This window comes from Sitophilus oryzae, unplaced genomic scaffold (assembly GCF_002938485.1).
Source record: "Sitophilus oryzae breed Bouriz unplaced genomic scaffold, Soryzae_2.0 scaffold_1614_pilon_pilon, whole genome shotgun sequence".
NCBI classification, from domain to species: domain Eukaryota; kingdom Metazoa; phylum Arthropoda; class Insecta; order Coleoptera; family Curculionidae; genus Sitophilus; species Sitophilus oryzae.
The window spans coordinates 281,697-297,960 of record NW_022146297.1 but is presented as its reverse complement, the minus strand read 5'-3'; the positions used below and the strand labels follow the sequence as shown (position 1 = coordinate 297,960).

Below are 16,264 nucleotides of genomic sequence, written 5' to 3'. Positions count from 1 at the left end.
AACATAAAAAAACATGTCTATAATAAGTTAAAAAAATATTGCCCTAATCTTTCAAAATAATTTATTATTTCTCTTCTTATTAATTTGGTCCATATTTATTTCATCTAACGGCGGCAGCTCTTGTTCAGGCATCATTCTGGCTGTATTGTGTAGCACATTGAAACAACAAAATCTAAAAATTTAAGTACATACATTAAATTTTTAAATTTTTATTCTATAATTAAACAGATAATATTTTTTCTTAACTCACTGTTGTGCAACAATAACTGACACTGTGTTTTGTAATTTTGGTCTTATACCATAAAACACATATTGGAAAGTGGCGTTTCCATATAACGATAATTCTGAAACATTTCTTCAGCTCTATTTCTGCATATATCCCCTCAATGCATATGCAATCTCACCTTATAACAGATAATAAAATAATTTAATAGAGTATATGAACCCTTTGAATATTATCACATTTAATTTTAAAAAATTTTAAAAAATTTAATTTTAATAAAAACAAATTAGAAATAAGGAGGTTCATTTCTTGGCAATATGATTTTTCCTTACATCCACTCTTGAGGAAATCCATTTTCAATGAATATACCTACTGATCGACGTCTAGGATATCAAAAGTAATCATCGAACTTACGTAGAGGTATCATAATACACTTTTTAGCTTTCTCAAAGGAATAACAATAATTCTTCCTCGTAAAACAATTTTTTTGTGTCTAAGATAGGTTAAGTGGCCACTAGCCTGGAAATTTGACCGCTCAATTTAAATATAAATTCAAGTTAGATTAAAGCATAGTGCAAGAAAATAAGCTAAACATAATGTTAAGTTTTGCTTAAAAAACTTGGTGCAAACGCCCCTACATTGTATATTATCGATATTACTACGTATATTACAAATTAAAATTTAAATTAAAATGCACAAAATAACTATTTTAAAATTTTTGATAAAAAAACACCACACCATCGTCACGCCACTGATGGAGTAAAATGACAGAAAGACAGACGAAACTCAACCGTGTTGTCATATTTATGTACCCATCTCTTTTTAACTCGCATAAAAGTGCCAAACCATGTATGATTCTAAAAAAATTGAGTTTTATGAATGGAGTGTTCTGTCTACCTATATTTAGATGTCTTTGGTTCGAATCCTACACCCGGCATTTCATCAGCCGACTATTTTTATTAAAATAAAAATAGTTTGGGTACCTAATAAGTCGACTCAGCCTTAAATGAGTACTTGGAATTCACAATCCTGAGGTAATAATAGGCGGTTGATGCGTAGTGCTAGCCACATTACCTTCCTTGTATACCGAACGGCTCTAGCAAGGCAAGCTCTACCTTGCTACTCCCAAGGCGTCAAACGCTATATACGGGAGCTATTATTATTATATAAGTTACAAAATAAAACCTTTGTTCAAATCTATATTCTTTTCCATATTCTCCCACCACGCATTTATATTTTTTCACTATCATATAGGTTTATTCGTTATTGCGTAGATCTTAGGAAAGAAAGCAAAGAGGGCCTCGCCGATGCGACTTTGCCCACGCCTATATTAGTAATATTAGTCCACGCTACGCCACTGAGATTAGGTATTAGGGTATTAAGTATACTTACTTATATTAATAGTAATCAGATAAAAATAAGTGCTTCAGAAACATGTTAAAAATTTTTATCCTAACCAGATATAGGAAATTGCACCTTTACTCAGACTTTACTTTAGCAAAGCTAAAATGTCGCATTTGCAATCAAAAATTTTAGTGCAAGAGTTTAACAGGGCATTTAAAATTAAAATCATCTGCACAATCTGCACGAGTCAAATGTAAAAGGTCGATGCACATTATCATACACGTAGCACGTAGCGTTTCCTTTTCATCAATCGGACTGTACAGGGTGGGTCAAATTCGACGCTTTTAAATGGAAACACTCTTTTCTATAGGAGATAGACAAAAACTAATATCGGTGTCTGGAGCTCAATTTTTGTCAAAAACATGATGGTGAAAACCGCATATCGATATCTGTTACCGTTTCGGAGTTACGGGGTATTTTTCAAAAATATGCATTTTTAACAAATCGCTGTAACTTTTTTGCTATGAAAAATTTTGTATTTTTATTAAAACATTTCCAAAGCACCTTTTTACGTAGAATTTAATGGTTTAAGTATAATTTTTTTATAATTAATAATTTAAGAATTATCAACAGAAAACCCTATATATTTTTAATTTATTGAAAAGAATTTAAAATTACCTTTCCAAAAATATAACACACTTGATATTTTGCTCGAATCCTCTGCGAGATACAGAGTATATAAAAATTCGCCCGCTTTAAATAAGTAGGCTTTGAACGGCACCGGCTGTAATGCAAAAAAAATCTAGCTGTGAACTGTGAGCATGCTGTGAGCATCAATTAAAACGAAAATAATATTTGCTATGAGAGATGCAGAATTTTATAACAATTTAAAATATATTTAACCAACATCAACACATTTAAACTATATCTAATAACAATAAAAGTAAATAGCAAACCAAGACATGAGATTTTGCTACCGGTGTTCGAAATATTGACCGTCTTCTATTATGGACAGACGGGGCAGTTTTTGAACATTTCTCGCGGAATTCATTAACTCAGTGGGGGTGAAAGATACCCTCTCATAACTGCTAAGTATTTCTAATTCTTGTTTAGATTATATGGAAGAATAAGGAACCTTTATTCTTCCGCAAATATATCCAGGATTAGATCCATGGGCACTAAGTCAGGCGGCCTCGACGGCCAACGGCTGGGATCTTGGTTAGCTATTCAATTATTCTTGAAATTGGCTACAAAAATTTACTGATAACTTCAGCGTTCAGAGGCGGTGCGTCGTCTTGCTGGAAAAATATGTTTTCGAGTTCCATTAAGGGCATATCATCAATAAGGGGCCCAAAGCCTACTAGTTAAAAGTGGCGAACTTTTAAAAATTCTGTATTTCGCAGGGTATTATAACAAAATATCAAGTGTGCTATATTTTTGGAAAGGTAATTTTAAATTATTTTCAGTTAATTAAAAATATAGAGGGTGTCCCAAATAAAAAATCAATTATTCTGTTGATAACTCTTAAATTATTAATTTGAAAAAATATATACTTAAACCATTAAATTCTACGTAAAAAGATGCTTTGGAAATGTTTTCATAGAAATACAAAATTTTCCATAGCAAAAAAGTTACAGCGATTTGTTAAAAATGCACATTTTTAACAAACGATAACAAACGGTAAAGATATTGATGTGCGGTTTTCACCATCATGTTTTTGATGAAAATTGAGCTCCAGACACCGATATTAGTTTTCGTCTATCTCCTATAGAAAAGGGTGTTTCCATTTAAAAGCGTCGAATTTGACCCACCCTGTACATTAACATATGCATACAGGAAGCATTTAACATTGTTTTAGTAAAGTCAGAGATAACTAAGTTGTCTCTGGAAAAGTGATGTTTTTCCATTTTTCTCGCAAATAACATGTGCAATTGCCCTTCTACTGGATGTAAATTAAACAAGACAAGCTTCTGTTGGACCAACATTAAAAGCTCTATAGAATATAGATATATACCACTTTTGATAAAATATAATAAAGAATAAAAAAGAGCCTGGCAACAAAAATACAATACGATCGAAAAAAAAGGGGTCAGCGATGGCTATGAAATAAAGATCGCTGTCATTTTATATGTAAAATTAAATGTAGAATGTCATCGATATTCATTTCTAAGCCAAACTAGACGCCGTTTTTTTCGATCATGCGGTATTATTTAAAAAGGAAGCTTTAGAACAAAAATGAAGCTTAGAAAAACATTTTTGATAAACACCAGAAAACTAATTTAACTATCTGAACCAAAATAAAAATTATAAAAAAAATTAACATTGTTTATACATTGACTTATTATTTATTAGATAAGTTAACATTTCACACATAATAATTCATTATTTTTGTATTCTTAGAGATTTTCATTTTTAAATGGTTTGTTTAACGTCACTCTGAATAAAATTCAGTAAAAATCTAAATCTAATACTTTATCTAAAGTAGTTATATACTAATATATATTATATTTTTATAAACAAAATATAATATTTGAATTAAAAAAAATAGTAAAAATATCTTTCTAGATTATTTGAACTAACGTTCACTTTGAATAAAATGTAGTGAAAATTAAGATCTAATATTTGGCAACATTGTTGAGTACCCGAGTAAACTAGCACAGAATATCTATTGCGTAGCTAGATATTCTGTGAAACTAGTGAACTAGTGGGACTTTAGTAGACCCTAGTCATAAATGATCATCCTGTATACAATCCTTAATCAACCTGTCCACATAATTTATAAAAATATATTTAACTGAATCGACATTCTTAAATAAAATACTTAATATGGAATAATTATTTTCAATAATTCTAGGCCACCAGTTTATTTAAATTTTAAATAATATTAAAAATAATATAATAAATATCAGAAAATAGGCAGAATTAAAATAATACATCTTTAATACCCCAACGCGCGACCTAAAGCCAAGAATAAAAAGAAAAAAAATTAAAATAATATCAAGACATATGCTGACATCTATGGTCAACATCTCACATTGCCGTTTAAACTTTAAAAAGATTTCTACTCCCGATTAACAGTATGAATAGTGGCGCTCTCTAAACTGAGACGCTTGAAGTAGCAAATTCTTCAATACAGAGTTGCCATATGTTACCAAAAATAAAACAAACTTACACTTTTAATAGTATTTGTTCAGATATCAAAAATATATTACATTAAATGAGTGTTTAGTTGTCAAGTAAAAAGTAAATAATAATTATTTTACGTTTCGTCACTGTCACTTTTCCTTATATACATTTTTTATGTGTTTAAATAAATAATATTAAGAAAAATTCTATCTAGGATAAATAAGTGGCAACGTAGCAAATGCCGGTTTAAAAGGAGACGTAAAATAGACAGCTGTTTGGCTTCTTCATCAAATCGTTTTTGTGTTGTTGTTTGACGTATATTAAGGTGTTTAGTTGGAAATAATAATATTTTTGTTGTTTTCGTACGTATATTCTGCAACAATTCAGCAGAATGTTAAAAATTGTAATTTTTATTGCAATTAGCTGTTTCATAGGTAAGATAAGAGCTCCTATTTATATAATTTTTGCCTTTCTATTGTGTCTTTATATTATGGTTTTAATTCTCTTCAAAATTTTGTGATATATTTTGTTCTAACAACATTTATCTAATAAGATTTCAGAATTGTATAGAATGATGAATCACGTTATATATAGCCCCTATAAATATATAATAAGGTATAACTATAATTTTTGTAATAAAATTTTTACTACTAAAGTAAATGAGTCATCCACCAGCATAATGTACCTACTGGAATCAGCAATTCAATAATTGAAGTACTGTTCATACATCGGTAAACTACAGAAAAATTTGTTATCATTTTTGATCCTATATTAAATGTTAAAACAACGATATTTATTTTAAAGAAAAATCTCAACAATCCACAATTTCGGACTAATTTTAAATTTAATTCTAATTTTAAATTACTCTTTTCTGATTGTTTTCCAATGACTCAAATGTGTGTTTGTCTTAAATGCCTGGCTATAAATAACTAAGTTTTTTTCTTTGTTATTGCAATCTCAAAAAGTAAACTTAAGGTATTTCTGTCATTGCATTTCCTGATACCAATGATTATCCAAATATTAGTTGCTTAAATCTTAAATATTCATTATTTCTTATCAATATTTACTTTTTGTTTTTCAGTTGCTAATAAAAATTTCATTTCATGCTTCTTTGATAAAAAAGTTATTTATATTCATCAAAATCATACATCTATGACTGTATGCTTACATTAATTTGTCAGTTCTGACTAATCTGAATTCTTGTAGACTTTAAAATGACATGAATCACTGACAAGATTAAAAAAATATTATTTTAGCCCTATGAAGTCACTCACTTCAAAGTTTAGAGAAATTCTGTAAACTTTGCTCACATACCTACCTATTTCAGGATAATGTTGAATTCTCCAACATCATTATAATATGTAAAGTTATTAATCATAGAATTACAGTTGATCAGAATTATTGGAAATACATTCATTTTCCCAGAAAGATAAGGAATGCAATATGCAGTTAGATATTTATAAACATCTGACACCATCACAGACTGAATGTAACATAAAATGTATGACTTTGAATATGATTTATTCTTTTATTATTATTTTTAGTTTTTTAGTATTCTTTTATTGCTTTTTAATTTTGTATGCCATATTGCAGAATTAAAAATGTAAGTATCAAAATATATTTTCAACCCCGCGACGTTAGCATCATCAGAAGATGATTATAAGAAGATTAAAACCGAGTTAGTAATTTACGGTTGATGCAGAATTTATGAAAATTTTTTTTGAAAAACATGCTTTTCTAGAGCAGTTTTACATTTTTTACATAAATCAAATAAACAGCAAAGTATTTCTTCGTTTGTAATAACCTCGCTTGAAATCTATACTTTAAAGGACATTTATCTTACGTTAGGTTATTCTTGTTCCGAAACTAATTGTATTTAGTGTGCTTATGGTATAGCAATTAACGACTTCCACATTAAACTATGTTAAGCTTTAATTGTTTTAAACATTTTAATTCAAAACCAAATTAAATTCAATTATAAAATGTTTCAGTTAAACGCACTCTATAGCGATTTTACACCTGGCAATTTATCTTTTAAATTAGTTTGATCAAATAACTTGTAGAATTGATTTGGCAGTGTAAAATACCAATTTGATGTCAAATAAGTTTAAGGTCGTACTTTCAAATGGCTTTAAAAGATTAGGACACGTCCTATTTTTTTCACATATTTGATCAAATTTTTATCATGTTCTACATTAATAATATGATTAGAATTCTCAAACGGTGAATGAAAAAATGAGAGTTGCAGGGTTTCGTTCCAATAAAATTAAAAAAAAATTATCTAAAGTTATGATCTAAATTTATATTTCACACTATAATATAAACGAACTAATCACCTACAATAAAGGTCTTTATTTTTTTTATATTTGTCGATTATTGTATGCCGCACACGGTCTTACGTGCCGAATAATCCTCGAGACATACCTACCGAGGATTTGAATAATCGAGTGACCGAGTATTTTTCACTCGAGTGATCCCATCACTATGCGTGACCCTGTATAACAATTTTAAACATCCATCGGAAAAAATCGGCGTTAGAGATAGGCTGGAAACTGGAAATGAAGATCGCTATCATTTTGTATGTTAAATTATACGTATAGTCAATGTTATGGATCGTCATTTCCAACCAAGTAGACTTTTGATTAGTAGTAAACAGTTGTTAAAATATGATAACTGACATTCACATTAATGACGATGACTATCTTGATATGGTAATCGCAAAACTATTTCCGATGCACGTGATCAACTTTGAATGACAAGCGATGGCGACAGCCCTGCCAGATTGTGATGGATTTATGAGACGTATCTTAATTTAAAAGTGACAAACTATTATTTATCATTTTTTAAAGATTTTTACGTTTTATTTTTAATTTAATAACTAATATTTTAGTAATTAATTGATTTATTTGTTTTATAACTTATTTTACTTATTACATATTGGCAAAAACTATTCTATTATGAAGATTATTCTAAGCGTTATTATGGGTTATTTATTTATTGATGTACATCTTACAACAGATTCTTAATAATCACAGAATTTAATAAAACTAACGGAGAAATAACTTTAAAAGTGGTGTAATGTACTTATCAATTAAACTTACTTCTCTCACTGCAGTCAAGGGTAACAAAGGACCTTTATTGTCACGTTCTCGTTCAAAATAGTTTATCAGGGAAGCTACAAGCTCTTTGCTTCGACTGTTTAAATGCTTCGGCATATTTTCAACACACAATTTCAAGAAATGCAATACAAAAACTCGAAACTGTTTATGCTTAAAAGTACAATTTAAAAAAAATATGAAAATAGGCAAAAAACGAGAATTACTCACAAAAATTCAACAACACGATATTATACAAAATAATGACTGACATTAGGATAATTGTCAAATAATAAACGACAACCTTGCTGAAAACGCCGCAATATGACCAACATAGCAATAATAATATTCGGTTTAAACTAATTTTTGCAGCTTTAATCTAAATAAAATATCTGTTACAATCATTTGCTCTATCAATGAAGAGCTGCTCTGTATCTTAAATTATACAACAAATTTAAACATTTTTGGCAAAATTTCCTTTAGTCAGGTTTATAGATTTTAGTGTCAATGTCGATAAGATTGATGACGTGCATCGGAAAATGTTTTGCGATTACTTTATAAAATGTTCTTCATAAGTCTTAAACTAAGTTTTTCTATCGACTTCTAAAGTTCTGCTACTAAACTGTTAGACAACTCTGTGTAAATAAATAACTGCAAATTACTGAAGAAACAAATATCAATATCACTCAAATATCTTTCGCAATCTTTTCCATGTCAATGTTATTACTTATTCCTCTTAAATCCACGAACTACATATTTTTATGGCAAATAGTTTGTTATCGGAAACTACGACAATGTATTCGTCAAAATAATTATTTCTATTTCCATTTTAGTTGTTTCTACCGACACATGCGACCTATTTATACATGGACATAGAACTGCGACGTTTGTTGCTAATTTTGTATTAACCTTTGATCTTATTAATAAATAACCGCCGGAGATAAAGGAATTGGTAAACAAATGGTTTTGATTGATAAAGGAGGGTCAGATTGGAGGAATGAGTCAAAAACTGTTTTTTTTTCAGTATAATAAAAATGTCGTATGTTTTAATGACCTTGTCGATAACGCTGATTTCAATTAAGTAAAATCGTTTGTTTTTGCTCTAAATTTTTATGTTAATGTTTTATTATAGATTTATCTAACCGTTTCATTGTTTTTATTTATAGGAATTTTAATTTTTGTGCTCTTGCCAGATTTTATATTTTTCAAAGGACATCAACAAAAAACAAAACATAAATTTTCATGGTTCAACTGTCTAAATAACGAATTAAAAATTTTGACATCAAAAATATTGCGCCCTAAAAATGTACCGAATGATCGAAAAAAAACGGCGTCAAAGGCGGCTGTCAAAAATTATTCCTAATTATAGAAAGATTAAAAAAGGATAGAAAGTTTCCAGACACACAAGTCTATTTTCAAAAATGATTTTTTTGAATTTCAAACCAACTACACCATTTAAAAATAATTTTTACTTAATATAAAAATAAATTACAACCTTGTTAAAGCCGTAAGCGCTATTAAAAGATAAAGAAGAATACGGACAAGTAAATGATGTTAAAATTCTAATCGATGTCATTTCTCAGCCGCCTTTGACGCCGTTTTTTTCTCAATCGTATATCAAAAATCAAAATTGTGTGAATAATTAAAATTGGAAAACAATATAAATCTTGTATACCGTGTCGAATAGCGTAAACAACTCTGTATATTAAGATACAAGTACCATACAATCCAAAAAACGCCCTTGGAGATGGCTTGGAAAGAAAGATGAAGTTTTCAAGTAAACTTTTCGATTATAGAGTATTTGTCTAGTTACACAACTGTTTGGATCATATTTAATACATACTTATTTTTTCAGCCCACTCCTTGGGAGTATTTGTACCTCCCAGACATGAAACTAAGAAGAAGATCCATCTTCTTGGAGAAAAGGAGTGCACCTATGGACCATCGTATTGGTGTCAAAATTTAACGTAAGTAGGGCTAGTTGTTGGGGTAATGGCATGGTAATGGTAAACAGGGGCAATTGTAAGCAGGTCCAATAACTTTTGAATTTGGCGTGTAGGGAATAAGTCGACTGGCACTCACGTCTTTGATGTGTATTGACTCGATTAAATTAGTTTCTAGTACTATTTGTTTATGGTGTACAAATATATTTTTGGAGAGCTGCTTTAAAACTTGTAAAACGTTTTATACCTTAGCAAAATTTTGTTTAAAACTTTGAATTTGTGAATAAAGCTTCATTCAGAACCTCGAAATCAGTGGAATAAATTAGTAGTTTCAATTAGCCGTAGAAGTTTGTTCACCTAATTTTAATGTAAGCATTCAGAACGTCATAATTAGTGGCAGTAATTCTCAATTAGTGGAAAAAGTTAGAAACTTTTGACTTTTCGACTAATTATACTTCAAAATTTGTGAGAAATGTCATTTTGGCCTTTGATTATTACCCGTCAAGAAAAATTTTGGTTAGAAATCAAAAGTTTATTGTTTTATAGGCTAAATATTATGCTTTCTCTCTGGATACAACAGACTACCGCAAGCTAAGATATTTTATTAATTTTAATTGTGTTTTTTAGACATTGTGAATGATCGTAAACTAAAAAGTATAAAGTGTTATTGAAACCACTAATTTATTCCACTAATTCGGAGGTTCTGAATGAAGCTTAAGTTAAGATAATTTATATACATAGTAGTTTCATTTAGTGTTGTATTAGTAAAATGCATATTACAATTTGAGATTAACTTTTACGGGAAATGGAGTATAGAGGTGTTTACAAATGCCCCAGTAAAATAGGATTGCGGGGCAATTGTAAACCTAATTTTGGGGCAATAGTAAACACGTGTTAACACTGATAAGCTCGAAGAAAGATATGAAAAAGACCAAAAAAAAGAAAAACGTTAAAAATGCATTGGTTAGGTTTGTATGAAGGAGGATAATATATTCGTTTTCCAGAAAGGTAGATGTTTTTGAAAAACCTTAATATTTTTTAGACTTTTGATGAAACAGTAATAAATAATTTGTCTTTATAACAAAACGTTTTATTTTGTCTCCATGGGGAAAATTGTAAACAATTAATCACATTGATAAACCTAACTAAAAACAAACTTGTATAGTTCTTGGTTCGTTATTACCCCATTTAAAAAATAGCTTTACATTTACCCCAAAATAGGACAATATTTGATGTTCCTATGGAGTAAATGTAAACAAGTGTTTTTTTGGAACCTATTGCGAATTTCTAGCTGTCCATCAAAGCACCTATTAAGTAAAGTGTCTTAAAATATACCTTTTTAGAATTTTCAACGTCAAAGTTTCAAAGTTATACCTTGTTAAAATCGTTTACCATTGCCCCAACTAACCCTATATTGTCTTAAAATTATACATATATTAACATATTTTATATATAACATACATATTAAACTATACATACGGGTGTTGCATTGTCGGACGAGACATAGGAAATCCCATGTAAATGTTAATGGGGTCAATTATTGGCTTCCCTAATTATTTTAGAGAATAATTCTATTTAGGTTTATTGAAGAGCACTAAAACCCACATTTCAAAAGAATAACTTTAGATATTTTTGATTAGCTCGTTTACGAGTTATCGCCGATTTCTTTTTAAATATTTCTCCTTTCTTATGACCCTGTATTTACTTATGAGCACCAGGCAAGGTAAAAGATAACTGTCAAATGAAGTTGTCATTTCAGAAATTTACCTATTTAGTGCTTTATTATTATTGAAAACTCATTCCTATATACATCGGAAATCTTAAAGATGTATACAAATTAATATGAATTATAGTAAAATAAAGTATTAGTATTTTAATAAAGCACGCTTTTAGATGTTTAAAAAAACTTTTAATAAGAGTAACTTTAACTCTACATATATGTTTCGGCTTGTTACAACATTATTAAATTCAATTAACCCGAGAATACAATTTACTATTGAAAAAGGTATTAATACCATCAATTTTCTTGGTGTTACAATTATAAAACAGTCTAATAGATTACAATTTGATATTTACAGAAAACCCACTACCACAGACACTGTAATACATAGTCAATCACACCAATCCTGGCAAATCAAAATGTCACCCTTTCATAGTTTAATTCATAGATTAGTAATGTTTCCACTGACCCCAGAGAATTTTAAAAAAGAGTTAAATATTATTAAACAAATCGCTATCAACAATGGATATAAGTGTTCCCTTATTGATAATATGCTAAAGAAAAAACAAAAGAAAATATTAATGAAAAATTTTTATTCCGCTAATTTTAAAGACAATAACAATTATCGACTTTTAAACTACATTCCTAATTTAACTAACAAAATATCAAATAATCTCAATAAAATAGGATGTAAAACTATTAACGTAAATAAAAGAAATTTAGGTCAAATTTTATTAAATAATAAAGACAAAACTAATGTCAAAAATAAGTCGGGTGTATATAGGGTGGATTGCAATGATTGTGATGCCGTGCACATAGGCCAAACAGGTAGAAATGTAGATATAAGGATTAAAGAACATGTAAAGTATATTAATAATCTCCAGCATAGTTCTGGTCTTGCAACTCATTGTATAGTAAATAATCACAAAATTAATGAAAACTCAATTAACTTACTACACAGAGAAACAAAAGGTAGACGCTTAAATTACATTGAACAGTTAGACATACTAAAATCTGTTAAAAACGAAAATAATGTTAACGACCAACAAGGATTTCTAAACACATTTTTTATTACTCCTATTGTAAACTCTCTGAACCCACCCCAATAGCAAATATATATATAGTTACAGTGTAGTTAGACGATTAGTTCTTAAAAAACTCTTGAAAAAGGCCTAACAAGCCGAAACATATATGTAGAGTTAAAGTTACTCTTATTAAAAGTTTTTTGAAACATCTAAAAGCGTGCTTTATTAAAATACTAATATTTCAACGATGTTTCACAAGGAACCAACCACAGCTTCAGTACAATTTATTAAAATAAAGTAATCAATTACAAGGTTAATTATAGTATTATTACAATGTTCAATAACTTATTAATTTAGGTACTATTAAATTGTTAGAACTTTAGGATTTAAGATGTTCAAATATTCCTCCATCGACTGCTAGACAATAACCCAAGCGATCATAAAATTCTCTTCGTACATTCGCTAGTTGGTAAACTGAAATTCTATTGCATTCGGCAGAAATAGCATTTTTAACTCGTCTAGATTTGGGTATTTTTTATCCTTGTATATCCTGTTTTTTAAATGGCCCCAGAGAAAGAAATCATTTGGCGAAATATCAGGAGACCTTGCTGGCCAATTTACTGTATGATTTAGGCCAATAACGTTTCCGTTAAAACTATTGTCTAAATATTCCCGAACAGCCAGGGTACTATGTGCCAGGCAGTCATCCATTTGGTACCAAACTTCCTGATTTCCCTAGCGGCATCATGTAAAGCAGGTAAAATATGATTTACGAGTAGTTCCAAATAATATTCTGCATTTATATTTCGCGTAAGAAATAATGGCCCGATAATATTGTGTCCGAATATCCCTGCCCAAACATTTACTTTCTGTGAATATTGCGTCCTTGTTTCGACAAACCTGTGTTGGTTTTCTTTGTTCTAATATCGATAATTTTGAACATTGGGTTCATTATTTAAGGTAAACGTGCATTCGTCAGTGAAACATATGTTTTTCAAGGCTTCGGTGAACTATCCTGGCACACGATTTTTCTTAGAAAATGAAGTTTATGTTACCTTAAAATGATTTTCTTGGAATCTTTGACTAAAATCTGATGCGGAAAAACACGTTTCACATAAAAAATATTCCTAAAAACGTTTTTATTTGATTTTTATAGCAAAATCCATAACCGATAATGAAAAAGTCGCGGACTTATTTATACCCGTTTCTATGTCTATGCTGACAGTAGTGAAGGTCGAATTTTGACAAATATTGAGGATTGATACATGGTTGTCAGATCAGCTAGTAAATTATCCGGAATTTCATGCATTTTTTAAAAACTGTTTTTATTTATTTAGAGTTGGTACAAGCGATCATGGTTAGTCTTTGGTGTGAGTTTGACTAGTACAAAATTATTAAAAATGACTATTTATTTAAAATAAAAATAGAAAACAAAAAAAGAAAATTCAATGAAACTGACAACATTGCTTTTTATTCTGTCGCTATCATGTCAAATCAAGCGTTAAAATTCTCCATAACGTCAAATATGTGCCAAAAATTACTAAAATCAAATTAAAATATTTTAAAATTATGCGCATAATCTCCATTTATTGTTATTTATAACTACTACTAAAAATGGTTACTTTATGATAAAAAAAAAAGAAAAATACAAAATTCGTGTGTCAGGATAGTTCACCGGACCCGTTTTTCAAAAATTCCCTATCCGTGTTTGCTCTTTCCATCATATCAAAACAAAATGCCTGCCGCCGTATTTCGTCCCCATCTCGTAGCTCTTGGTGCTTTTCATATTTGAAGGAATAGTATTTATGTCGTTTCAAAATTCGAAACGCTGTAGTGTGATCTATTCCTATTTCATCCTCAAGTTTCCTTGTGCTGATCTTTCCATCGTTCTCTTCCACGCACAATAAAACTTCCAAGTCGGTATCACTTCTTGCATCTTCTTTTTGTTTCTGCCTTGCTTCATATTTGCAGTTATTTATTAGGGTACCTTTGGTCTCAAATCTCTGGATATTCCTTGCGATTGTAGATTGTCCAGGTATCGGTCTATTCGGATACAGAGCAGCAAACATGTCCGACACCTTTTGATAACTATTTCCTTGATAATACCATTTAATCTTCAATACATTTTCTTCGGTAGTGTAATTCATGGCTAATATTTTCGATGTAGGTATGAGTTTTTAATAATAATAATAAAGCACTAAATAGATAAATTTCTGAAATGACAACTTCATTTGACAGTTATCTTTACCTTGACTGGTGCTCATAAGTAAATACAGGGCCATAAGAAAGGAGAAATATTTAAAAATAAATCGGCGATAACTCGTAAACGGGCTAATCAAAAATATCTAAAGTTATTCTTTTGAATGTGAGTTTTCGTGCTCTTCAATAAACCTAAATAGAGTTATTCTCTAAAATAATTAGGGAAGCCAATAATTGACCCCATTAAAATTTGCATGGGATGTCCCGCTCGACGATGCAACACCCGGTATAGTTCATATCAAATAAACTTTTAGTCACGTGATTAAGCTTGACTGGCACAGCGTTGTCCGCTTTTACATATTTTCTTTTATTCAAAATATTTTGAGAAACAAAAACAAATTAATTATAAATATGTACACAGTTATTATTTACATCATCAAAACTCGCTTTCTTAACGGCACTTAAGGGACATAAAGGGCCATTACTACCGCTTTCCCGTTCAAAATATTCTAAAGGCGCACTCTGACCACTCGTATGCTTGGCAAACATTTTTTTTTATATTATAGAAATAGATAGAAATTCTGTATAGATGATCGACGCACCCTGTATATCAATAGCAAATGTTTGTCAAGTAGACGAGTCGACTGAGCACGCCATAATAAGGTTACAATGAGTTTTTTGCATCGGATATTAAGCTATATTTTGTACACTTCGCACTAAAAGAGATTCTAAAAAGAACAGTGTTCGACTGCAAGTTCTTCTAATAAGAATTTTTAAGCACAAAAGTATCACAACGAGGTTTATTTAAACCAAAAACTCGTAATACAAAACTAAAGTGTCAAAACGAATGACAATGTCGGGAAATAAATAAATAAATCTGGCAACTTGACATTTTTACAGCAGAGCTACCACCTAAATCTCCAGCGAAAAGTTTAAATTCCAATTAGTCAGCCCAGCGCCGAATATGTCCATGGTTGGCTACAATGAATTTAAAAATCGCGCCCTCGATTACGTAACTAAAAGTTTAATTGGTATCGAAATGTAAATCAATTTTTTGAATTTAAATTACTTTTTGTCATGGTATGGTGTATATTTCATTTAGAAATGCTGCTGACTGTCATGCTACTAAACATTGCATCCAAACAGTATGGATTCACAAGCAACTACCTCCAGACACATCAAATATCTGCGATACATGCAAGCAGATGGTTGAGCAGGCTAGAGATCAGTTGGAAAGCAATGAAACTCAAGTATATATATATTAATATTTTATTCGTTTAAATATTATAATCATACTTTTTCAGGAACTAATCAAAGAAGTCTTTGAAGGATCATGTGCACTTTTACGCGTTAAGCCCATCGTTAAGGAATGTGATAAAATCGCTGATGAATATATCCCCGATTTGGTTGAAACTCTTGCATCTCAGATGAATCCACAAGTTGTTTGCTCAGTAGCAGGTAAAACTAAAAATTTTGAATTTTACTGTACTTTATATATGTTACGGTTAAAGTCCGATGTCCGGTTAATGTCGACATTAACATGTTAATGTTTAGGTTAGGTTATGTTTTTGGTTGTTTTGTTGTGTGTT

At 29.9% G+C, this 16,264-nt stretch overlaps 1 protein-coding gene and 1 long non-coding RNA gene across 2 annotated transcripts in view; one reads left to right on the top strand and one right to left on the bottom strand.

Annotated features, from left to right (window-relative positions):
* Positions 1 to 47: 47 nt before the first annotated feature.
* Positions 48 to 475, bottom strand: LOC115880044. Its single transcript, XR_004049799.1, has 2 exons — positions 251 to 475; positions 48 to 172 (listed from the first exon to the last, which is right to left on the bottom strand). It is a non-coding gene; the product is annotated as an uncharacterized LOC115880044 (long non-coding RNA).
* A 4,449-nt stretch (positions 476 to 4,924) lies between these two features.
* LOC115880105 overlaps positions 4,925 to 16,264 on the top strand; it is a 63,132-nt gene continuing 51,792 nt past the window's right edge. The window contains exons 1-4 of the mRNA XM_030897230.1: positions 4,925 to 5,127; positions 9,644 to 9,755; positions 15,778 to 15,925; positions 15,980 to 16,133. Of these exons, the coding sequence (XP_030753090.1) occupies positions 5,085 to 5,127; positions 9,644 to 9,755; positions 15,778 to 15,925; positions 15,980 to 16,133 (457 nt within the window). The 5' untranslated portion in view covers positions 4,925 to 5,084. The remainder of the gene's footprint in view (positions 5,128 to 9,643; positions 9,756 to 15,777; positions 15,926 to 15,979; positions 16,134 to 16,264) is intronic.